We start from the raw sequence: 25,585 nt of genomic DNA on the forward strand, positions 1-25,585 counted from the left end.
TTATAGTACATTAGTTTCTCAGAGTTAGACATTTCCAGAGACTGGCTGGGAGCATATTTACACTTTCGCTATGGGCACTGAATTGCTCTCTCTTCGCTTTGCTCTCCTTGAGCAGCGCTATCAGTTTTGTCTGATGCCGTTTGGCCGCGCCACGACTCCATGACCATTTTTGATTATTAGAGCAGTTGGCTGTGGTGGCGTTTTGGCACAGACCGGAAATTCCGGTATTTTCTTTCTTAGAAGACTGATTGATTTGGATGTCTTCCAGCCAGGTGGCTTTGTCAGACACGATCGGGTGATCTCTTTTATTTGACCTTCTTTTCTTCCATTCTTTGGATGTGAATCTTCACTTTTCCAAAGAGCTCATTTCTCCTGGACGAATTCTTGGAACATCAGGGGATGTTGTTCAAATGGGAGAGGACTGGGGTTCTTCCCAGAGTCGGGGGCGACAGATTACGATATCAGGTTTGCCTTCTTCAGTCCCCTAGAACATGCGTATGGGATTCTGTCCAGATTCTTAGATCTAGGTTAGTGATTCCACTGGGAACTTTGGCTTGCTTTCCCGTGAGATTGCTCCAGCAGTCGCTTTGTTCCTGTGTTTTCCGATATCTCATGGCTCCAACTGTGGTATCTCGTAGGCTCCTCGAGCATCGCTCATTATACATTGGTGGCTCAACGAGATTAATTTTTCGAGCACATGCCTCGATCGTTGCTGGATTGGCTCAATTTCACCTAACTTCCCAGGCTGTCGGGTTGGGGGTGCCATGCCTTCCATCCTCAGCGTAAGGGGTCTGGTATTCAGAGGATACTCTGTACTCGTTCATTCTTCTGGACTGAAGCATGGTCAGGCTGCCGTTGCGGGAGTTTTAGCCCATTCCTCCAGAATGATGATAAAGGATCTTTTAGGACAGGGCTGAGACAGTGGTATTTCTCTGCAGCCCGGAACGTATGTGAGGCGCTCAGTTGGCGATTACATTACTTGTTCTACTTCGATGAGGGTATCTCATCTTCCTCTTCTGTCAGCGCTTCCTTTTACAGGGCAGGAAAAGAATTTGGATAGCCTTTCTCTCCACTAACTCTGAGCTTGGACCGTCTATTGTAAATTGCCGGGTGCAACACTGTGTTCGCCTTTTTGTGCTTTAGAAGCATGATTGTTATTTATAGTAGTAGCGAAATCTTCTACATCCTGGAATTTGGGTACTTTTGATCAAGCCTTGTATTTGCTTTGTAGGGAACTGGACCTCATGGCCTCATCTCAGATTCAAACCTTCCTAGCTTCTTCAGCAGACGCAGGAAGTGGCGGTCAGCGGGGGTTGCAGCGTTGCTTCTTTCTCGCCTCTGCTTTCTCTTTTTACGTGTTTTCCCCTGGCTTATGCTTGGATGGATTTGCCAGATTGATTTCGGGGCCATCCTGGCTATGCGGATCTGTGGGGCCTTCGAAGGCCGAACTGTTGAGATTCCTAGTTTTTCCGGATTTGCTCGCCTAGGGTCCTATCAAGCTGGATATTCATCCTACTTTGATGTTTGGCAGGTTGTTTCTTCGCTTATCCAGGCGGTTCAGCCGTCTTCTCCTGTGGCTTATACTTCCTTTTGGAGATTTTTTCCTTTCTTGGGTGCTTCTCGAATGTGGCACCCTTCCGGAGTTCTCTGCTTTCTCTTGTTTCTTTTTGGCGCATGTGGTTTGCAGAGGGCTTAGCGTTCACTTCACTCGAGCTTCGAGTGTCAATCTTAGATTGTTACAGGGACTAGGTATCTCGCTATTCACTTCTTCTCAGGTTCATGTAGTTCAGTTCCTCAACGGAGTACAGTATGTTCATACACCTCTTCTGAAGCCCAATCCGGGGTGCGATCTGCAGGCTCTTCTTCGCAGTTTTCCGCAAGATTCATTTCAACCTTGTCTTTTGAGACTCTATTAGGATGTGCCGTTGAGCATGGGGCTTCTTGTAGCCATGGCTTCGGCTCGATGGTTTTCGGGGTTGCAGGCCTTGTTTGACGGGGATTCATCTTTCTGATTTGCAAATTCTGAGGTGTCAGTTCGGTCTATACAACGTTTTCTTTCTCACGTGAGGTCATACGTTCGTTTATGCCACTCTCAATTTCCTTCCTTCCTCCGGGGAGGAGAAGTGGGGAGACGTGCTTTACTTCACTGCATTTTTGCAAGTGCATGGCGTTCTCCGTGAGGTAGGTTTCTCTAGACTTTTCGTTGTTTGGATCACTTTTTTGTTCTTTTCAAGGGACGCCTCAACCGCATGGCGGCGTCCTAAGCCTCCGTCGATCGATGGGTCCAGGAGGACGTTCTTTTCCCTTGCTTGATGGCAGGGGGGCGGTTGGCGAAAGAACCTCACGACCATTCCACCGGAGTGATGGCTATTTCTTGGACTCGGTCCAGAGGTTTTTTCCTTGGAGGAGTTTTGTCTTGCGGCTTTTTGGTCTTCCAAGAGTGCTTTCTCTCCGCATTCCTGGTTGGATGTGGGGGCGCATGCGGTAGATGCGCTTTGTGCTTCGGTTGTTGCGGAGGCGGCGTTTGCTTCCCACCCAGATTGAGGATTGCTTTGCTACATCCCATTGGTCTCTGGATTCATCTGCTGCTGTTGCTAGGGAAGGAAAAATTATGTTCTTACCTGTTAATTTTCTTTCCCTTAGACGCAGCAGATGAATCCAGAGCCCCACCCTTTCTGGTAATTGTCTGTCGGTTTTTTCTTGTGCAACTTTCGCGGTTTGTTGTTGTTGATGGTTGTATTCTGTATATTTGCCTTTTGCGATTTGTTCTGGGAAAGAAGTTTTTTACATGCTATGCCTATTGATGGTTACGTGTGCTTGGGCAAGGAGCTATACTGATGAGACAGGAGGAGTGCCAGCCAATAGGACCACCTGTTAATCAGTTTCTCTATCTCCGCCTGCTGGTAGATGTGAGCTATCCCATTGGTCTCTGGATTCATCTGCTGCGTGTAAGGAAAAGAAAATTAACAGGTAAGAACATAATTTTTCCTTCTGCTCATCTGGTGGTTTCCAAATTTATGAATGGACTTTTCAATGTCAAACCTCCCTTCAAACCACCTCCAGTGGTTTGGGATCTCAATGTTGTTCTTGCTCAATTGATGAAGCCTCCTTTTGAACCAATGGATTTGGCTCATCTGAAATATCTCACTTGGAAAGTGGTGTTTCTCATTGATCTCACATCTGCTCGAAGAGTCAATGAGCTGCAAGCTTTAGTTGCTGATCCACCTTTCACAGTTTTCCATCATGACAAGGTGGTCTTCTGTACTCATCCTAAATTCTTACCTAAAGTGATTTCAGAATTTCATCTCAATCAATCCATTGTACTTCCAGTGTTTTTTCCAAGTCCTCATTCTCATACTGGAGAATCAGCTCTTCATACTCTGGACTGTAAATGTGCTTTGGCCTTCTACTTAGAACGTACCAAACCACACAGATCTGCTCCTCATACGTCTTCTGGCGCAAGCCTCCTATCATTTTCGTCACCCTCCTCTGGACCGCCTCAAGTCTTCTTACGTCTTTCGCCAGATACGGTCTCCAAAACTGAACACAATACTCCAAGTGGGGCCTCACCAATGACCTGCACAGGGGAATCAACACCTTCTTCCTTCTACTGACTAAGCCTCTCTTTATACAGCCCAGCATCCTTCTGGCAGCAGCCACTGCCTTGTCACACTGTTTTTTCGCCTTTAGATCTTCGGACACTATCACCCCAAGGTCCCTCTCCCCGTCCGTGCATATCAGCTTCTCTCCTCCCAGCATATACGGTTCCTTCCTATTATTAATCCCCAAATGCATTACTCTGCATTTCTTTGCATTGAATTTTAGTTGCCAGGCATTAGACCATTCCTCTTAACTTTTGCAGATCCTTTTTCATATTCTCCACTCCCTCTTCGGTGTCTACTCTGTTACAAATCTTGGTATCATCTGCAAAAAGGCACACTTTTCCTTCTAACCCTTCAGCAATGTCACTTACATACATATTGAACAGGATTGGCCCCAGCACCGAACCCTGAGGGACTCCACTAGTCACCTTTCCTTCCTTCGAGCGACTTCCATTAACCACCACCCTCTGGCGTCTGTCTGACAGCCAGTTTCTGACCCAGTTCACCACTTTGGGTCCTAACTTCAGCCCTTCAAGTTTGTTCAACAGCCTCCTATGAGGAACTGTATCAAAGGCTTTGCTGAAATCCAAGTAAATTACATCTAGCATATGTCCTCGATCCAGCTCTCTGGTCACCCAATCAAAAAATTCAATCAGGTTCGTTTGGCACGATTTACTTTTTGTAAAGCCATGTTGCCTCGGATCCTGTAACCCATTAGATTCAAGGAAATACACTATCCTTTCTTTCAGCATCACTTCCATTATTTTTCCAATAACTGAAGTGAGGCTCACCGGCCTGTAGTTTCCTGCTTCATCCCTGTGACCACTTTTATGAATAGGGACCACATCCGCTCTCCTCCAATCCCCAGGAATCACTCCCGTCTCCAGAGATTTGTTGAACAAGTCTTTAATAGGACTCGCCAGAACCTCTCTGAGCTCCCTTAGTATCCTGGGATGGATCCCGTCTGGTCCCATCGCTTTGTCCACCTTCAGTTTTTCAAGTTGCTCATAAACACCCTCCTCCGTGAACGGCGCAGAATCTACTCCATTTTCTCGTGTAACTTTGCCAGACAATTGGCGGATTTAAAATCGTCTGGAAACAATGGATAAATGCAGGAATACGAACATTGAATGATGTCATATCAGAAGGATCACTGCTTAGTTTTTCACAATTGCAAAATAAATTTGGATTAAATAAAACACAATATTTTAAATGGATGCAATTGAAGCAGGCCATTCAGGTAGGGTTCCCTGAATGGAAAAATCTAAATAATCAATATAGTCTACAGGTTCTATGTATGTTTCCAGGCGGATTTTTTGGGTCACCAAGCCGCAAAATGGTACAAATTGATATACGGATTTTAAATAAAAAAAAGAAAACAGGTCTTAGGGATATTTGGAGTATTGAGATTGGTCAGACAATTTCTGAGTCTCAATGGCCACGATTTTGGTCCTGGAGATTAAGATCTACAAAGTCAGCATCTATGAATCAAACATGGTTGTTCTTATTACATAGAGTGTTCTGGACCCCAACGCGCCTGCAAAAAATAGATAGTACTAGATCTAATAGATGCTGGCATTGTAAATTGGAAATAGGGACGTTAGATCATTTAATCTTTTTCTGTCCCTGTGTAAACGCATTTTGGAATTCAATTTGGCCCCAAATTAATAAGTTACTAGAGAATTATGTAGGACTCTCATATGACACCATATTATTTGGCACTGCAATGAGAACTAAGAGTCCGATATCAGCAAATAATAATAAGCTATTACTAATACTAACAGGAGTCGCCATGCAACAAATTACTCAAAATTGGAAAGATTATACCAAATTAAATTATACGTTCTGGTGGAATTCTGTCTGTCATATTTATAAAATGGAAAAAATATTAGCGTTACAACAAGGGAATCTTCTTAATTTCAAGAAAATTTGGCAACCATTGACAAATTATTCTAATGATTAGTTTTCTTAGCACAATGATAAAAATTATATATGATTGGGGTGGGATATGAATAATTAATGGAAACATATTATATAAAAAGGGGGAGGGATTTATATTTTTATGTTACTGTATAATCTTTATCATATTATATTTTAAATAATATGAATTATTAATGATAATATTCTAGATATGTAATAATTAATAATATTTTTTATGATTCAAATATTGTAAGAATGGAAAATTTATAAATAAAAATTTAAAAAAAAAAAATTCAATCAGGTTCGTTTGGCACGATTTACCTTTTGTAAAGCCATGTTGCCTCGGATTCATTACTGTTTTATCTGAATTCATTACTAATTTATTTTCATCAAGCACAGTTACTTACTGTAACAGGTGTTATCCAGGGACAGCAGGTAACTATTCTCACAACCCACCCACCTCCCACCTCCCAGTACTGGCCTAGTTCAATATTTAATATTATTTTCTGATTCTAAATCTTCTGTGTTCATCCCACGCTTCTTTGAACTCAGTCACAGTTTTACTCTCCACCACCTCTCTCGGGAGCGCATTCCAGGCATCCACTACCCTCTCCGTAAAGTAGAATTTCCTAACATTGCCCCTGAATCTACCACCCCTCAACCTCAAATTATGTCCTCTGATTTTACCATTTTCCTTTCTCTGGAAAAGAATTTTTCTACGTTAATACCCTTCAAGTATTTGAACGTCTGAATCATATCTCCCCTGTCTCTCCTTTCCTCTAGGGCAGTGTTTTTCAACCTTTTTTGGGCAAAGGCACACTTGTTTCATGAAAAAAATCATGAGGCACACCACCATTAGAAAATGTTAAAAAATTTAACTCTGTGCCTATATTGACTATATATAAAGTAATTCTCTTGAATAGGAATCAAATAAACACAAAGAAAGTATTTTATAATTACTTTATTATGAAATATTAAGTAAACAGAATAGTGAAAAATTATAAAATACTTTATTCAGTGCGAAACCTGGGCCTGTTTGGCTGAACACAAAGCTGATATTCTGGCTGGAATCGAAGAAAGACACACACGTAGCTCTTCGTCAACAGCTCTCAGTCTCTCTCTGTATTTGGTTTTTATAGCATACAAAAATAGACAAATATACCCTCCATCCTTTTTATTAAACCACAATAGCAGTTTTTAGCGCAGGGAGCTGTGCTGAATGCCCAGCGCTGCTCTTGACGCTCATAGGCTCCCTGCGCTAAAAACCACTATTGCGGTTTAGTAAAAGGTGACCATATTGTAAAATATAGACAGCAGATATAAATTCAGAACTGTGCATAGTAAGTGAAGGGAAGTTTTCATCTCTGGGAATTTACCCAGTTAACTATTAAGTTATTTGGGCAAATTCCTTTGAAAACTGTGGTAATACTGCCTCCACTTTGCTAAATTTAAAATAAAATCATTTTTCCTACCTTGTCTGGTGATTTCTGGTTGCACTTTCTTCTTCTGACTGTGCATCCAATCTTTCTTCCCTTCTATCAGCCTGTATGCTTTCTCTCCTCCACACCTCATTCCCTCCCCCAACTTTTTCTTCCTCTCTCCCTGACCTTTCTTTCTGTTTCTCTTCTTTCCTTCTGTTTCCCTGCCTGCCCCCTTTCTTTCTTTCTCCCTGCCGTTCCCCAAGCCACTGCCACTGCCGCTGCCATCGGGGAACAGGACCCACCAATGGATAACAGGCCCCAAAGCCGACGCCGACGCATGCTCTCCCTGACGTCAATTCTGCAATCGGAGAGGAAGTTCCGCCCAGCCAGGCAGCGATTGGCTGGCCCGAACTTCCTCTCCGACTGCAGAATTGACGTCGGGGAGAAGAAGACTTATCGGCTCGATAGATTAGATCGCCAAGACAAAGTGAGTCCTGGGTGATCGACTCACTTTGCCTTGGCGAGCTACTGGCGCCCCTGCCTCGGGCCCCCTGTCAGCTCCGGGCCCCTGAATGCAGGACTGGTAGTACTGCCCTGATGGCGGCCCTGCGGCACACCAGGCAACATCTCGCAGCACACTAGTGTGCCGCGGAACAGCGGTTGAAAAACACTGCTCTAGGGTATACATATTCAGGGCTTCCAGTCTCCCCTCATACGTCTTCTGGCGCAAGCCTCCTATCATTTTTGTTGCCCTCCTCTGGACCGCCTCAAGTCTTCTTACGTCTTTCGCCAGATACGGTCTCCAAAACTGAACATAATACTCCAAGTGGGGCCTTACCAATGACCTGTACAGGTGCATCAACACCTTCTTCCTTCTACTGACTATGCCTCTCATTATACAGCCCAGCATCCTTCTGGCAGCAGCCACTGCCTTGTCACACTGTTTTTTCGCCTTTAGATCTTCAGACACTATAACCCCAAGGTCCCTCTCCCCGTCCATGCATATCAGCTTCCCTCCTCCCAGCATCAACTCATTCTCATCCAGAAGAAACGGCTCTTCACATACTGGATTGCAAGCGGGCTTTGGCCTGTTATCTCAGCAGAACAAGGCCGCACAGAACTTCTCCTCAACTCTTTGTCTCTTTTGATTCTAATATGTTGGGGCATTCTATTTCAAAGAGAACAATTTCCAACTGGTTGGCTTCCTGCATATCATTCTGTTATGCTCAGGCTGGGCTGCAACTGGAGAGTCGTGTCACAGCCCACAAAGTCAGAGCTATAGCATCTTCAGTTGCTTTTCTTCGCTCCTCTCCTATTGATCAAATCTGTAAAGCTGCTACTTGGTCCTCAGTTCACACATTCACATCACACTACTGTCTGGAATCTTATTCCAGATGGGATGGTCACTTCGGCCAAGCAATATTGCAAAATTTATTTTCTTAATGGCCATCTGTTCCTGAAGTACTTAGGTAGCTGACCTATACAATCTTAGTCCTCAACAAATGATCTTTAGAACTATTATTCACTAACTCTGAACTTTGTTTATTCCACTCAATCGGTAATACCTTTTAATCATTGTAAACCACATAGAACTTCACGGTCTTGCGGTATATAAACTGTTATTATTATTATTAACTCTCCCTCCATCCCATTCTAGTAAGCTAGGGAGTCCCACATGTGAGAATATGCTGCCTGCTGGGATAAAGCACAGTTACTTACTTTAACAGGTGTTATCCATGGACAGCACTTACTTTAACAGGTGTTATCCATGGACAGCAGGCAGATATTTTCAGAACCCACCCACCTCCCCTAGTTGGCTGCTTAATGAAATGAGGAGCCGCGCACCTATTTATCCCAGGACAAGCAGGCAGCATATTCTTGACTGATGGGTGACGGCACCGACGGAGCCCTGGTACGGACACTTTTAGAGTGATTGCACTCTAAGAACTTGGAAAGTTCTAGAGGCCGCACCGCGCATGCGCGAGTGCCTTCCCGCCCGACACAGGCGCGCGGTCCCCAGTTTCTTAGTTTCCGCGGAGCTAAGAAGTCGCATTTTCAACGGCTGTTGAAAAGTTTTTCTAACGCCTTCCCGCTCGCGTATTCTTTTTCGGGTCTTTTTGCCCTTTTATTCTTTTCTTTTCTGTTGTAAAAAAAAAAAAAAAAAAGTTTACTTCATTGAGTTATTTTTTTTTTTGGTTTTTCGGTCTGCCCCGGCGGGGCCTACTGCCACCATCGAGGCCTCGGCCTTCGATTTGGCAGAAGCCGTCTTTACGTTCATGCCTCCTCAGCCAGGGTTCAAGAAGTGCCAGCGGTGTGCACGGCCTATCTCCCTTACGGACCCACACAACTGGTGCTTACAGTGCCTGGGTCCAGAGCATCAGGCTTCCACCTGCACCCGCTGTGCCACACTTAAAAAAAGAACATTGAAAAATCGCCAAATACAACAGCGCTTACTTTTTGGCACCGAGATGTCCGACCCCGCGACATCGGCACCGGCATCGGCTCCTACCCAGTCGGCACCATCCTCGTCGATGCCACGCGACACCGCGCCGGAGTCGCAGCACTCAGGTAAGCCGGCTAAGAAGCCTTCCCCGCTGGAACGCCCTCCGGTCTCCATTGCAGCGAGTCCAGTCCTGCCGACCGTGAGGCGCCAGCGGAAGCGCTCCGCCCCTATCAAGGTGAGTCCCTCGACATCGGGCTCCTCATCTCCGGGGTGTAGAGCGGCACCGCAGGTACCGCAAAAGAAAAAGGCGGTACCGGTGCCCTCCCTTGATGATCGCATTGCAGCCATCTTACAGGTACAGCTGAAGGAGCAGCTCCAACAACTCCTTCCAGCTATCCTGACACCGAACCTTCCAGTGCCGGTCTCGTCTGAGCCGTCGGTACCGAGAGTGGAGCGACCTATATTATCTGCTTCCTCTCTTTCGGTGCCGCTACACTCGGCCTCATCGGTGTCGATGCCAATCCTTGCACTGGAGCCGACAACTCAACACCAGTCGGTACAAACCTCGGCTCCGATGCAACCGGTAACATCTCCCGGTACCGCTTCGATGAGGTCGGGTAAGTCGGTACGCAAGTCCCGACACCTGGAACCATCCACCCCTGAGTCTCGGGACCGTAGTTCCCATATTCGAGACCCTGATCTGTGGGGTGATTCCGAAGAGCCTTTTCTTTCAGAAGGTGAGTGTTCTTCGGGGGAGGATGAGCCTGATATTCCTGATCCTTCCTCCAAACATGATTCCACGTCTTTTTCGTCATTTTTAAAAGACATGTGTGAATCTCTGTCCATTCCTTTGGAGGCTGAGTCTAAGAAGTCTAAAGCCTTTCTAGATGCTCTTGATTTTGACCAGCCTCCAAAGGAATTTCTGAAACTCCCTCTTCATGACATCTTGAGGGAGACTTTTTACAAAAATTTAGAGACTCCTCTCACTGTCCCGGGAGCTCCCCGCAAATTGGATTCCCTGTATAAGGTTATCCCCATTCCAGGATTCGATAAACCCCAGCTCCCACATGAGTCTCTCCTGGTGGAATCCACACTTAAAAAGTCCTCAGGAGCTAGTGTGTATGCTTCTGTCCCTCCTGGTAGAGAAGGCAAAGCCATGGACAAATTTGGTAAGCGTCTCTATCAGAATGCGATGCTCGCTAATCGATCTGGCAACTATGCTTTTCATTTTTCTTTTTATTTAAAGCATCTCCTTACCACCATGGCTTCCTTTGAGCAGTACCTGCCTGAGAGGAAACGTTTGGCCTGAAAATTTATGGTAAGATCTATATATGACACCTTTGAACTTACCTCTAGAGCAACGGCTATGTCTGTGGCCATGCGCCGCTTAGCCTGGTTGAGGGTATCCGAACTTGATGTTAACCATCAAGACCGGTTAGCTAATGCACCATGTTTAGGGGATGAGCTGTTTGGAGAATCCATGGACTCATCTACCCAAAAGCTCTCCGCTCATGAAACACGCTGGGATACCCTTCTTAAAACCAAGAAGAAGCCTCCACCAGCACGTCCTTTCAGACAGCAATCGACTTACCAACGCCGTTATGTGGCTCGTCCCTTACAGTCTGCCCCTCAACAACCTAGGCGGCAACGTCAGCAGCAGAGGCAAACACCTAGACAGCAGCAGCAGCAACCTGTCAAACAGCCTCCACAACAAAAACCGACTCAGCCCTTTTGACTTGATTCTCCAGGGCATAGCCAGCATCCAACCTTCACCACTCCTGCCTCAACCCATAGGAGGGCGTCTATCTCTTTTCCTCAGCCGGTGGGAAGTTATCACTTCGGACCAATGGGTCCTCAATATCATCCACCACGGCTACTCTCTCAACTTTCAAACCCTCCCAGGCACAAGTCTACCAAAAGAGTCTGCTTTGCACACTCCCCAGTCTTCCCTCCTCCTTCAGGAAGTTCAATCCCTCCTCCTTCTGAACGCCATAGAGGAAGTTCCTCCGGAGCAAAAGGGGCAGGGTTTCTACTCCCGTTATTTCCTAGTCTCCAAAAAAACAGGAGATCTCAGACCTATCCTAGATCTTCGCGATCTCAACAAATGCTTAGTCAAAGAGAAGTTCAGGATGCTCTCTTTAGCCACTCTTTACCCTCTTCTCAATCAAAGCGACTGGCTATGTTCCCTCGATCTCAAAGAAGCATACACTCACATACCAATCAATCTGGCCTCCAGACAGTACCTACGCTTCATGATCAATCATTGTCATTACCAGTACAAGGTGCTACCCTTCGGCCTAGCCTCCTCTCCAAGAGTGTTCACCAAATGTCTGATTGTGGTGGCTGCTTTTCTACGTTCCCACCACCTTCAGGTGTTTCCTTACCTGGACGATTGGTTGATAAAGGCCAATTCATCTCAAACAGTTCTTCAGGCCACCAACCAGAACATCCTATTTCTACGTTTGCTGGGGTTCGAGATCAATCTACCCAAATCTCATCTCATCCCCACGCAGAGACTTCAATTCATTGGAGCAGTCTTAGACACAGTCCTCATGAGAGCGTTTCTGCCATCCAACCGTCTTCAAACACTTCAGTCTCTATGTCAGCAGGTGCTTCCACAACGTTCCATCTCTGCCAAGCAAATGATGATACTCTTGGGTCACATGGCCTCCACAGTTCATGTCACACCACTTGCCCGTCTGCACCTGCGCACTCCTCAATGGACCCTAGCTACCCAGTGGTCCCAAGCAATGGATCCTTGCTCACGTCACATATCTGTAACATCATCTCTTCGTCAGTCTCTACAATGGTGGTTGACATCCTCAAATCTATCCAGAGGTCTTCTGTTCCATCTACCTCCTCATCAACTTGTCATCACCACCGACGCCTCCCCTTATGCCTGGGGAGCTCATTTGAACGTGTTCCAAACTCAAGGACTTTGGACGGCCCAGGAGATGAAACATCATATCAATTTCCTCGAACTCAGAGGAATGTTTTATGCCCTCAAGGCCTTCCAACATCTTCTCTTTCCTCAAGTCCTCCTGCTGTGCACAGACAATCAAGTTGCAATGTATTACATCAACAAGCAGGGAGGGACGGGCTCTCGTAGCTTGTGCCAGGAAGCCCAGAAGATTTGGGCTTGGGCCACCGATCACCATCTATTCCTGAAAGCTATCTACATTCAGGGAGAAATGAATTCTTTGGCGGACAAGCTCAGCAGAATTCTCCAGCCTCACGAGTGGACACTCGATCCTTTCACTCTGCAGTCCATCTTCGCTCAATGGGGCACTCCTCAGATAGACCTTTTTGCAGCTCCTTTCAATCACCAGCTGCCCCTATTCTGCTCCAGACTCTACTCTCCTCACCGTCTGGCAGCAGATGCATTTCTCCTCGATTGGTCCAATCAATTCCTGTACGCTTTCCCTCCTCTGCCTCTCATGTTACGAACCTTGTTCAAGTTCAAGAGGGAACGAGCCACCATGATTCTGATTGCTCCGAGGTGGCCCAGGCAACATTGGTTCTCCCTTCTACTTCAACTCAGTTCCAGAGAACCTTTTCTTCTTCCACTGTTTCCTTCTCTGCTTACACAGCATCAGGAGACCCTTCTGCATCCCAACCTCCAGTCTCTACACCTAACAGCTTGGTTTCTCTCGGCCTGACTTCTCATGATACTCTTTTGTCCCAGCCTGTTCGTTCAATTCTGAATGCCTCCAGGAAACCGGCCACTCTGCACTGTTACCATCAGAAGTGGACACGTTTTTCTTCCTGGTGTCTTCTCCATCATCATGATCCCACTTCCCTTGCAGTGGAGACCTTGTTGGATTATCTTCTTTCTTTATCTGACTCTGGTCTCAAGTCTTCTTCAGTCAGAGTCCACCTCAGTGCTATTGCGGCTTTTCATGAGCCAGTCCATGGAAAACTCTTCTCAGCTCATCCCTTGGTGTCCAGGTTCATGCGGGGTCTTTTTAATGTGAAACCACCTCTTAAAGCCCCTCCTGTTATCTGGGATCTCAATGTAGTTCTTTCCGCCTTAATGAAGCCTCCATTTGAACCTTTGGCTACCGCGTCTTTCAAGTTTCTCACTTGGAAAGTACTTTTCCTTATTGCTCTCACCTCTGCCAGGAGGGTCAGTGAGCTACATGCACTAGTTGCGGATCCACCTTTTACAGTCTTCCATCATGACAAGGTGGTTCTGCGTACACATCCAAAGTTTCTCCCTAAGGTTGTCTCTGAATTCCATCTCAACCAATCCATTGTTCTGCCTGCCTTCTTTCCGAAACCTCACTCGCATTCTGGAGAACAGGCTCTGCATACTTTGGACTGTAAGCGGGCTCTGGCTTACTATTTAGACCGTACTAAGCCCCACAGATCATCTCCCCAACTCTTTCTGTCCTGTGATCCAAATAAATTGGGACGTCCTGTTTCTAAACGTACGTTGTCTAATTGGCTGGCAGCGTGCATTTCATTCTGTTATGCTCAGACTGGACTGACACTGGAAGGTTCTGTCACGGCCCATAGGGTCCGAGCTATGGCAGCATCTGTAGCTTTCCTCCATTCCACTCCTATTGAGGAAATCTGCAAAGCTGCCACTTGGTCCTCAGTTCATACTTTTACATCTCATTATTGTCTGGATGCATTCTCCAGACGAGATGGACACTACGGCCAATCTGTTTTGCAAAATTTGTTTTCCTAATGGCCAACCTTCCCTCCATCCCTCTTTTTGTTAGCTTGGAGGTCACCCATCAGTCAAGAATATGCTGCCTGCTTGTCCTTGGATAAAGCACAGTTACTTACCGTAACAGGTGTTATCCAGGGACAGCAGGCAGATATTCTTGCGTCCCACCCACCTCCCCGGGTTGGCTTCTTAGCTGGCTTATCATAACTGGGGACCGCGCGCCTGTGTCGGGCGGGAAGGCACTCGCGCATGCGCGGTGCGGCCTCTAGAACTTTCCAAGTTCTTAGAGTGCAATCACTCTAAAAGTGTCCGTACCGGGGCTCCGTCGGTGCCGTCACCCATCACTCAAGAATATCTGCCTGCTGTCCCTGGATAACACCTGTTACGGTAAGTAACTGTGCTATCTGGTGGGAAGGCACATGTGCATGTGCGGCGTGGGCTATCGCAAACTTTATAAAAATCTTGAAGTGGCGATGCACTTTTAAAGTGTCCATACTGGGGCTCCAAGGATGATGCCACACACATGGGAGAATATTTGCCTGCTGTCCCTGGATAACACCTTTTACGGTAAGTAACTATGCTATTTCATCTTATATGCATGGTATCTGAATTGCAAAGTTCTGAAATATATCACAATTAACTTATCTGAAATATATCACAATTAATCAGCAAATATTTTTCAGTCAAAATTTTTTCTAGGTTCCAAATCTTGTTGAATTTTAGACTCAATATATTTATTTACTCAAAATATTCAGTTCCTCTGTTAAGAGAACATTTTCATTTTCTTTTTCTTAGGGCACTGGAAAGACAATATTAGGAAGAAGCCTTTCACATGCTTGGAACTGCATCTTTGTTGAAGGTACTGGTAGTAATCAATTGTAATGTCTGTTTGTACAAGTATATTTTGTTCCTTTTTTCTCTGATAATAAATTAAAGTTGTTGATTATGGACTTCTAGCCTATGGAAGCTCTAAGGAAATACAGTGTTTCCCCCAAAATAAGACAGTGTCTTATATCAATTTGGGGCCCATAAAACGCACTAGGTCTTATTTTTGGGGTATGCACATGATCATCTCCCCCTTCCTCTCCTTTACCCCAATTCTTCCTCTTTCCTTTCTTTCCCCCACATGTGCAGCATCTTTTCTCCCCTCCCCAGCTTCTGTCCTTCCCTCCCTCCCATTTCTCGTGCAGCATAACCCTTGCCCAGTTTCTATCCATCCTTCCCTCCCTCTCTTCCATTATGCAGCAGAACCCTTGAGCACCTCCTGCTCCCACCGCGCAAGTGAGCCCTATCTTGATCCAAAGCAGCGTTGGGCTGGCAGCACTCTAAACAGGCTACTTGGCCTTGTCCATCGGGGATTTCACTCTGCTGCCTGCCCAAACCCTTACCTCAACCCACAGGACGTGCCGGTGCCCAAAGAGTCTGCCCCCTGCCACTTTAGAATCTCGGAGAGAGCGGGAGCCAGATGGCCTTGAGCATATGCAGATGCTCAAGGCTCAGCAGAATCAGCGGCAGGCAGCAGGCTCTTTGGGCACCGGCACGTCCCATGGGTTGGTGCCGGTGCCCAATTGCGGTAAGGGTTTGGGTGGGCGGGGTGGGGGGCAATGCCAGTTCGCAGGGGGGGGCAATGCCGGTTCCCGGGGGTGAGGTGGAAGTGTGCCAGTGGCCTCGGGGGTGGGGGTCTTTTTGGGGTGGGGTGGGGTAAAAGCACGTCAGTGGCCTCAGGGGTGGAGAGCTCTTTTGGGGATGTGGAACGAATCATGCGAATTTCCCTTACTTTCTTTGGGAAAACTCGCTTTGATATATGAGCACTTTGGTTTACGAGCATGCTTCTGGAACAAATTATGCTCACAAACCAAGGTTCCAAAGACTCTAAGACTCACTTATTTTATCAATGTGCTTAGCTTGGAGCTATATTGATATACAGAAAAGATGAAAAATGCTGAAGTTTTTATGCCCCCCCCCCTTTTTTTCTCCTTTTTCATTTTCAAACCCCTGTAGAGATGCCCAGGCAGCTGAATGAACCTGCAAGGTATTCCAGCCTTATTATTTGGTCAACATGGGCCAGAACCATAATAGCATCTCTGTTCTACCCCTCCTTGGATCTAAGTAGAGTAGATGGGCAGTGATTCAAACTCACATTCAGATGCTGTAGCCAGATTCTTGAGGGGCAGGGGGAGTGGGTAGGATGAATGATTCAAATTTTTTTTTCAAAAAAATAAGATGCTTAGTAGCTTTCAGTTATCCCAGGACAAACAGGCAGCCTATTCTCACATATGGATGACATCATTCACGGAGCCCAGATGTAGACAGCCTTGCAAGCAGACTTGCTTGTAGAAACTCAGAAGTTTCGAGTCTGCTGCACCGCATGTACGCGAGTGCCTTGCCGCCCAGCACAGGGCGAGTCTCCTTAGTTCTTAGTTTTCTGTGGAGTCAAGAAGTCTGTCTTTGACACTCTGCGCTGAACTTCGTTCACTTCGTGCCTTCTCTTCACCATGGTTTGTTATTTATTTTCACGAATCGCTGTGTTAATTTTCTTTATTTTCTGTTTAAAAAAAAAAGTTTTATTTTTTCATCGACTGACTGGCGGGCTGGGTTGTGCACCCCCAGCCTGTGGGCTTCGACTTTGCAGCGGGTATTTTCCTTCCTATGTCCCGGCCAGTCACGGGCTTCAAGAAGTATAGCCAGTGCCAGCATGCAATTTCCCTCATGGACCCACACCGCTGGTGTCTTCGCTGTCTCAGGCCTGACCATAGTCCAAAGTTGTGCCCACACTGCTACTCTTCAACCTCGAGCCCTTAAACATCGGTTTCAAGTGGAAAAGCTGTTCAAGATGGAATCTTCAGCTACACCCTCAACCTCAATTTCTGACTCAGTCCAGACTTCAACTGGGGGTCCTCCTGTTTCCACTACTCTGACCTCGAGTCTCATCAGACCTTCCTCGTTTGGATCATTTTGGACCTCGAGTACACCTGCCTTATCTTCTGAGCTTCCCTCAGGTCAGATATCTAAGCAGAAGGTTCCTGCGGTGGTCCTCAAGTTATCCAAGCACAAGTCGAAGCATGTTTCTACCACAACCTCAGAGCCTTTAGCCTCAGCAAATGGTCCAGTTTCAGACTCGGATCCACATTTGCAGGCTTCTCTCTAGACCATGTTAGAGCAGCAACTTGTTCAGTTACTGAGCAAATACAGTCCTGCCTCGTCTCTGCCTCCTGCAGTCCAGGCTGGGCAATCAGCAGTCTCCTGCGAGGTCGAGTCCCTGCCTGTGTCTTGAGCTGAGTCTACACAATCTATGCTAGGAGTTGCTAGTACCCCTCAAGTTCTGGGATCCGATGCACTTTAATTGAAGTTCGGCTGAGCGCTGCATGTGGGAGAAAATGGCCCATATATTCAGGGGAAGGTCAGAGCTCAGGGAGAGAGCCACTGCTCAGCAGCGCATCATCACGTGACCCCCCTCTTCTATGTTTTGATGTACAGCACTGCGTATGTCTAGTAACGCTACAGAAATGATTAGTAGTACTAGTAGAATAGTGCCTAGCACTTATGAGTATAAAGTCCAAAATGGTATTATTGTATACTAGTCTTTAAGCCCGTTACATTAACGGGTGCTAGAATACTGTTCACCCTCTATGTTGCCCCTTCCATTCACTGCCCTCTCTTCTCTTTCTATCTCTCTCTTTCTCTCCCATATGGCCTCTCTCCATCTCCTCCTTCCTTTTGCCTTGGTCTGCATACCTTCCTCCTTCCCTCCAAGCCATTCTCTCCCCTTCTGCTCCCTTTCCTCATTTAACTACTTCATTGGTCAGCAGCAGCATTCACAATTCATTGCTGTTGCTGGCTTCAGGTCTTTCTCTCTGGCCGGTCCTGTCTTCATGAAAACAGGAAGTAGGCAGAACAGGCCAGAGAGGAAGGCCTGAAGCCAGCAACAGCAGCGAATTGTAAACGCTGCTGCTGCCTGAAGCACCCGAGGCAGACGCTTCTCTCCCCTCCCAGCCCAACCCCCGCTGACTCTGCGACCCTCCCAGCAAGATGACTTTAATATCAAACCTCCCTCCAGCGTTGGCAGTCGCTGCACGTTAAACAGGCTGCTTCTGCTTTCTTCTGCCGTTGAGGCTCTCTGTTGCGTCATTGATGACGTAATCAGTGAAGCGGCAAAGGGACTCAACTGCAGGAGAAAGGCTGAAGCAGCCTGTTTAATGTGCAGCGAGTGCCAACGCTGGAGGGATGTTTGTACCGGTGCAGAAGCGATATGTCTCTCCCCCTCCAGTACCTGTGCAGCACTTTGCTGCGGCGCATCCTCCCATGGGGGGGGGGGTTGCACAGTGTGAGCGGGTGAGAGCGGCGATCTCCAGTTGGGGGGGAGGGGGGTGAGAGCGGCGATCTCCAGTTGGGGGGGGTTGCACAGTGGGAGCGGGTGTGAGCGGCGATCTCCAGTTGGGAGGGAAGGGGGGGAGAGTGGCGATCTGCAGTTGGGGGGGGTTTTGCACAGTGGGAGCGGGTGAGAGCGGTGATCTCCAGTTGGGGGGGGAGAGGGGGTTGAGAGCGGCGATCCCCAGTTGGGGGGGGGTTTGCACAGTGGGAGCGGGTGAGAGCGGCGATCTCCAGTTGGGGAGGGGGTTTGCACAGTGGGAGCCGGGTGAGAGCGGCGATCTCCAGTTGGGGTTTTTTAATTTTTTTTGTTTTAAGTTGAAAGCCGGCGCTGCAGCTCCTCTCTCAATCCTGGTGCAGTTCGAGAGAGGAGCCGGTACCATTGACAGTGAGAGGCGGGGGTGAGGAAGGCCGCTGCAGCTGTGTAATTTTTTATTTTTATTTGAAAGCCGCCGCGAGCAAGTGGTGACGTAAAACCCGCGCATGCGCAATCGTGTTTTCACGACGGATCAGGGAACACATTTTTTTTAGTGTGCATGCGCGGCCTACCATTTTATTATATTAGATTATGTCTACAATTGGCCCCTTATCTTTAAGTATCAGTTTATAGAATTGCCTTACTTCCCTTTTTTTTTTTTTCCAATTCTTTATTCATTTTTCATCTTAATTCAAGTACACAGTATTACATCAATTGAATCATATAAACCGCTTAGAACCTAACGGATGTAGCGGTATATAAGAAATAAATTACATTACATTACATTACATTACTTGAAATTCTTTCAATTGTCATCTTAAATATATAAATTATTTCCCTCCTCCACCCACCCTTTTCAAAAATATTGTAATCAAAAAATATCATACATGTGTTATATTCATAGAATTAATTAAACTTATATTATAACTATATACCACCCCCTTTCCCATAATTATAATTATACTTTCAGTGTAAAAAGGGGTCTAATCATTACAATAAGTTATCAATGGCCCTCAAATCTTTTTAAAATTATTATAATTCCCTTTTTGTATAGCAATTCTTTCCATTTTGTATATATGGCACAACGAATTCCACCAGAAGGTGTAGCTAAACTTATCTATATACCCTTTTTGTGTTGCAAATGTACGCTCCATTTTATATATATTGTGATATGCAAGGTATGCCTGCTAGGACTGTTCCTAATGTAAAGCCCATTTCTAGAGCAGATAGTGCCCAAGCTGCTCTGCTTAATCCCCAAGGTAACCTTTTGCCTGCCATTACTCCTGGGTCCAGCAGAGGGAGTGCTAGTGCCAAACTGCAGGTTTCCCTTCCCCCACGTAGTCAGGAAAGAAGAAATAGGATATCCTGCACACCTGAGCGTTTGGGGCGTGGTTCTCAGCTCCTAAATCTGAGGTATGCCCTGCTGGAGGGGGAGAACGAAAAGGGGAGTGAAGCCAGGCAGTCGCAAAGCTCAGGGCTGGGAGCTCTGCAAAGCTGTTCAGTTCCTGAGCAGATGGAACTGGTAGAGGCTGGAGCAGAGTCCCCTGAAGGTCCTTTTGAAGAGTTCCAGGACATGGAGCTGGATTTGGAGCCGGAGTCTCCCCCTGAGTTGCCTGCCAGCATGCAGCCTATGGAAGTCTGCTAAGTGAAGGCAAGTGTCCATGACTGTGAATAGTGGATTACAATTATCCAGGTTGCCTGGAGGTACTATTTTTGGAGCAGGTCAGACTGTGTTTGTTTTCAAGGTGGTGGGGTTAGCCCCACGTTACATGTGGAGGGATAGCGGGCCATTGTTTGGCAAAATTCCATCACGTGGAGCACACCACCTTGTCCAGCCCTGCTGAGGCTGGAGGAATCAGTGCCATAGCGCTGGTTCAGGCTCAAGTCTGGTTGGGAGAAAATAAGGACTTGTGCTGTACCTATATCCTAGCCATGCTAAAGAAACTTTATTGTATGGGACTCTGTCGTACAGGAAAGCACCCCTTTTTTTGAGGTGGGGAATTAAGAGATTCAGATTTTGAGTTTTGTTTTTCTGCTTTGCTATTTTGTCTGTTTTGTTTTTGAGACTCTCTGGTTGGAGAGACTATGCACTAGAACAAGACTAATAAGCTTGCTTTATCTGAACATGCAGAGACTTACCTATTGATGGTCATTTCCTGACAAAGTTTATTTTCTGCTTTCTTTGTTTTGGGGACTGATGTGAAGCTAAAGTGTGAAGCAACCATTTTGTTTTTGGATGTTACGAATTAAATCCAGTCCAGGTTTTGGTTTTTTCTTATTTACCTGTTTCCAGTGTGTTTTCTTTTTGCTAAACCTGACTTATCCATCCTTGTGTCGCCAGCCGCAGCGCACAAGAGCCAAAATCCGTGTCCCAGCGGCTCGGGACCCATTGCCCTGACCCTGCTGGTGACAATATGGCACACTGAATTCCACCAAAAGTTATAATTTAACCTGTCATAGTTTTTCCAATTGTGTGTTATTTGTTGAACTGCTACTCCAGTTAATATAAATAAAAGTTTATTGTTATTTGAAGAAATTTGACTCTTTGCTCTCATTGCTGTGCCAAATAAAATCGTATCATATGTCAAGGCTACCGGATTCTCCAACATCCTATTTATTTGAGGCCAACACAAAAAGGGTATATAGATAAGTTTAAGAAGATTTGGGGACCATTAACAGACTTTTGCAATGAATGATATAATTTTCCCATAATAAGATATTTGATAAGGGGGGTGGTGGGTGGGTTTATTTTATTCATCATAAAATATAAATAATTTAACATTATATTTTGTTTTATTGTATGCATTTCCCAAAGTAAGGGGAGGGAGGGGGGTTATAATTCAAGTTTCAAGTTTAATAAATTTTGATTATACGCAATATCCAGTATTTCAATGCGTATTACATAATTCTAATATACAATAAAAGCCAGGGATGACAAATACAAATAAGACATAATTATACAGACTAATCATTTTTGTTCTATTAATACAAACTGGAACATGAATTTAGATTGTACACTTGTTGTTATATGAAAAATGAATAAAAAGCTTAAAACATAAACATAAAACATAAGTCTGGTGTAAGTTTTCCAATTTCTTCCCATTTTTTTTTTAGTAAATATATGTATGACAATTTTGTTTCTTGCTCTGATTAGTATTTCACATTAAATTCTTTCATACTTTTAGCTAAAGAGGTCATTACCCAGCATATCGATTCTGGAACAGAAGATGGCATAAAGGTAATTAAGAAGCAGTATCTACCTTTGAAACCTTTCTTCTCCCAGTCTAGGAATGACACATAGCTGTGTGTTTTTCTTCAGATTCAGGACCTTCTTAATAAGGGTCTCAGTGTCCCTGAAGAGCTGGTCACAGAACTGCTGATTAAGAAGATTCACTCTCCAGAAGTCACTCATTTAGGTATAGTTGCTAGAACGACTTTGAACTGTTGCTACTTTCCTTTGCAGTACTGTAAAAGTGGCAAATGTGATCCCCCTGGCCTACCTGAACAGACACATTTTCAGCCTCTCACCATTCTCTCTATGCTGTGAAACCCTCTGGGTTTAAGGGGATTCTTACTTTTTAGTAGTCTTACTATGCCTCTCCTGGACAGGAGCCCAGTGTGGCTTGCCACATTTTAACAAATACTAAAAGCTTCTGCCAACAGCATCTTTTACTTTAAACATTAACTTTGGAGTTGTTTAAACTGCTTGCTTCACACTTTACCAATATTGATCGCCGTACCTTAAGAAGGACATGGTGCTACTCGAGAGGGTTCAGAGGAGAGTGAGCGTCTGATAAAGGGGATGGAAAACCTTTCATACGCTGAGAGATTGGAGAAACTGGGTCTCTTTCCCTGGAGAAGAGGAGACTTAGAGGAGACAAGATCATGAAGGGCATAGAGAGAGTAGAGAGGGACAGATTCTTCAAACTTTTGAATAATAAAAGAACAAGAGGGCATTCGGAAAAGTTGAAAGGGGACAGATTCAAAACGAATGCTAGGAAGTTCTTTACCCAATGTGTGGTGGACACCTGGAATGCGCTTCCAGAGAGCGTAATAGGGCAGAGTACGGTACTGGGGTTCAAGAAAGGATTGGACAATTTCCTGCTGAAAAAGGGGATAGAGGGGGATAGAGGATTACTGCACAAGTCCTGGACATGTTGGGCCGCCGCATGAGCGGACTGCGGGGCACGATGGACCTCAGGTCTGACCCAGTAGAGGCATTGCTTATGTTCTTATGTCCAAGATCAATTGTCGAACATCCCTTGTCTTGGAGACAAGCGCTTTGAGGAATCCATTGAGGCTGCCACTAAACGATTGAGCATGAAAAATAATTTGCTTCGTTGCTTAGACCCAAACCTAAACCTTCTGCTGCCCGTGGATTTAAACCCTCTTCCTCTTACCAGAGGCGTTATACCCCCAAGTCTTCACCATATTCCAGGCCACTGCAGAAGAAACAGCCTCAGCAATGTCAGCAGAAACCTCAGACACTGGTTGCGGCCAAACCCACACAGCCTTTTTGACCATCTCAGCCAGAGCATAACATCAATCCCTCTATCTCTGTCTTCTCCTCTTCCCATTGGCGGTCATCTTCACCATTATTATCTCTGATGGAAACATCACTTCCGACCTCTGGGTGCTCACAATCATCAGATCCCTTCCAATTCGTCACAGACCTGTCTTCTTCTCCAGGAAGTACAAGCTCTTCTAACTCTCAGCGCCATCGAGAAAGTTTCCCTGGAACAGCATAACACAGGGTTTTACTCCTGTTACTTCCTTGTCCTGAAGAAGATGGGAGGTCTTCATCCAATATTGGATCTCGGAGCTCTCAACAAATTTCTCGTCCCAAAAAAATTTCAGATGCTGTCTCTAGCATCTTTGTTTCCCCTTCTGGATCACAATGATTGGTTATGTTCTCTGGATATCAAGGAGGCTTACACTCACATTCCCATTCATCCAGCCTCTCGCAAATTCCTCAAATTTTGAGTGGGAAATCATCATTACCAATACAGAGTGCTACCTTTTGACCTGGCCACATCTCTCAGGGTTTTCACCAAGTGCATGGTAGTGGTAGCAGCAGCTTTACGAATTCATGGACTCTAGGTTTTCCCATATCTGGACGACTGGCTCATCAACGACCCAACATCTCAGGGGGTTACTGTAGCAACAAAACAGACCATTTGGTTCCTGCAAAGTTTGGGATTTGAAATCAACTTTCCCAAATCTCAGTTGCAGCGCTCTCAAACTCTGCAGTTCATTGGGGCTCTTCTAGACACTGTGCAACTCAGAGCATTCCTTCCCCAGCAGCATCAGGATGCCCTCATACAACTTTGCCACAAAGTTTCAACCCTCACTTCTCTCTCAGTGAGACAATGATGGTTCTCCTAGGTCACATGGCCTCTATAGTTCACATGACTCCTTTTGCCAGACTTCACCTCAGGGTTACTCAGTGAACCCTGGTTTCTCAATGGTCGCAGGCCTTCGACCCGCTCTCCTAGCACATTATAGTGACATCTTCTCTACGGCAAACTCTTCAGTAGTGGATGCTCTCTTCCAATCTTTCCAGAGGTTTGCTGTTCCAAATGCCCCCTCACCACAGATTCATCAACGTATGCTTGGGGAGCTTATCTAGATGGTCTCCGTACTCAAGGGCATTGGTCTGCCATAGATCGTCGAAATCACATCAATCTGTTGGAATTCAGGACGATCTTCAATGCTCTCAAGCTTTTCAGCATCTTCTTCACAATCAAGTTGTGCTTATTCGTATAGACAATCAAGTAGGGTTCATAGTCAAATGCGCGCAAGACAAACGCACGCGGACAAACGGGTGCAGACAATTGAGCGCAAGACAAGTGAGTACCAAGACAAGTGAGCGGAAGACATCTAAGCGCAAGACAAGTGAGCGCAAGACAAATGAGCGCAAAGACGAAGTGAGCGTAAGATAACTGCGCCAAGACATAAGCGCGCGGACAAATGGGAGCAGACAAATTAGTGCAAAGATAAGTGAGTGAAAAGATAAATGGGAGCAGACAAATGAGTGCACAGCCCGCCTTCATTTTACTAGCCCTTTGTGATTCGTTATGTAAGCTCCTTTTTTACGTGATCGGAACAGCTCGGTCTCCCTTCTTTGTGATTGGTTACGTTTGCTCCTTTTATACTTGCTCAGAACAGTCCGCCTTCCTTTCGCTGCCTGATTGTGTCTGTTATAGGTCTGGTCTAGAACTTGCTCTATAACAGGTATTTATCTTGCATGGATTTCACTCGCCTTTGGTGAGAGCGACACTACTTCTAAATTTCTTCATTTACAAGGTATGTTTATATTTTCATTTGCTAACTTTTTATATAAGATGCTGTGTAGCATAAGTTTCACTCAAAGTTTCGGTAGGCCGCTGTAGAAAAGCGCTAACACACTATTATTTATATGTAATATGCTATGTGAATAAGCAGGGAGGAACAGGGTCCCTTCTGCTTTGCAAGTTCAGAAGATTTGGAATTGGGCAATCCCTCACAACATTTTTCTGAGAGCTGACTACATTCAAGGAGAGAAAAATTCACTAGTGGAAAAATTGAATCGTCTCCTACAACCTCACAAATGCTTCTTCATCCCAACCTACAGTCTCTACATCTGACAGCTTGATTCCTATCAACACCTTCAATTTTCTCAGTCTGTCAGACATTTTTGATGCTTCCAGAAAACCGGCCATAAGGCAATGTTACAATCAAAAGTGGACTAGGTTTTCTGCTTGGTGCGATCTTCATCACAAGAAACCTCAGTCTACCTCCTTGTCTTCAGTGCTGGATTACCTATCCATTTGTCTCAATCTGGCCTCAAATCCACCTCCATTAGAGTCCATTTGAAAGGACTTTTCAATGTCAAACCACCTCTCAAACCATGGGATTTCAATGTTGTTCTTGCAAAACTGATGAAGCCTCCATTTGAACCAATGTCATCAGTTCATCTGAAATATCTCACTTGGAAAGTAGTCTTCCTCATTGCTCTCACGTCTGCTCGCAGAGTCAATAAGCTACAAGCTTTAGTAGCAGACCCACCTTTCACAATATTCCATCATGATAAGGTGGTACTCTGCACCCATCCAAAATTCTTACCCAAGGTTGTTACAGAATTTCATCTCAATTAATCAATTGTACTTCCAGTGTTTTTTTCCCAAGCCTCATTCTCAT

At 45.5% G+C, this 25,585-nt stretch overlaps 1 protein-coding gene across 1 annotated transcript in view; it reads left to right on the forward strand.

Moving 5' to 3' along the window:
* The window catches only part of AK9 (adenylate kinase 9), a 1,007,389-nt gene that overhangs the window by 23,298 nt on the left and 958,506 nt on the right, over positions 1 to 25,585 (forward strand). Inside the window, exons 3-5 of the mRNA XM_033936269.1 lie at positions 14,857 to 14,920; positions 21,592 to 21,644; positions 21,726 to 21,822. Coding sequence (XP_033792160.1) covers positions 14,857 to 14,920; positions 21,592 to 21,644; positions 21,726 to 21,822 — 214 coding nt within the window. The remainder of the gene's footprint in view (positions 1 to 14,856; positions 14,921 to 21,591; positions 21,645 to 21,725; positions 21,823 to 25,585) is intronic.

The sequence above is a fragment of the Geotrypetes seraphini genome, chromosome 3, assembly GCF_902459505.1.
Source record: "Geotrypetes seraphini chromosome 3, aGeoSer1.1, whole genome shotgun sequence".
NCBI classification, from domain to species: Eukaryota; Metazoa; Chordata; class Amphibia; order Gymnophiona; family Dermophiidae; genus Geotrypetes; species Geotrypetes seraphini.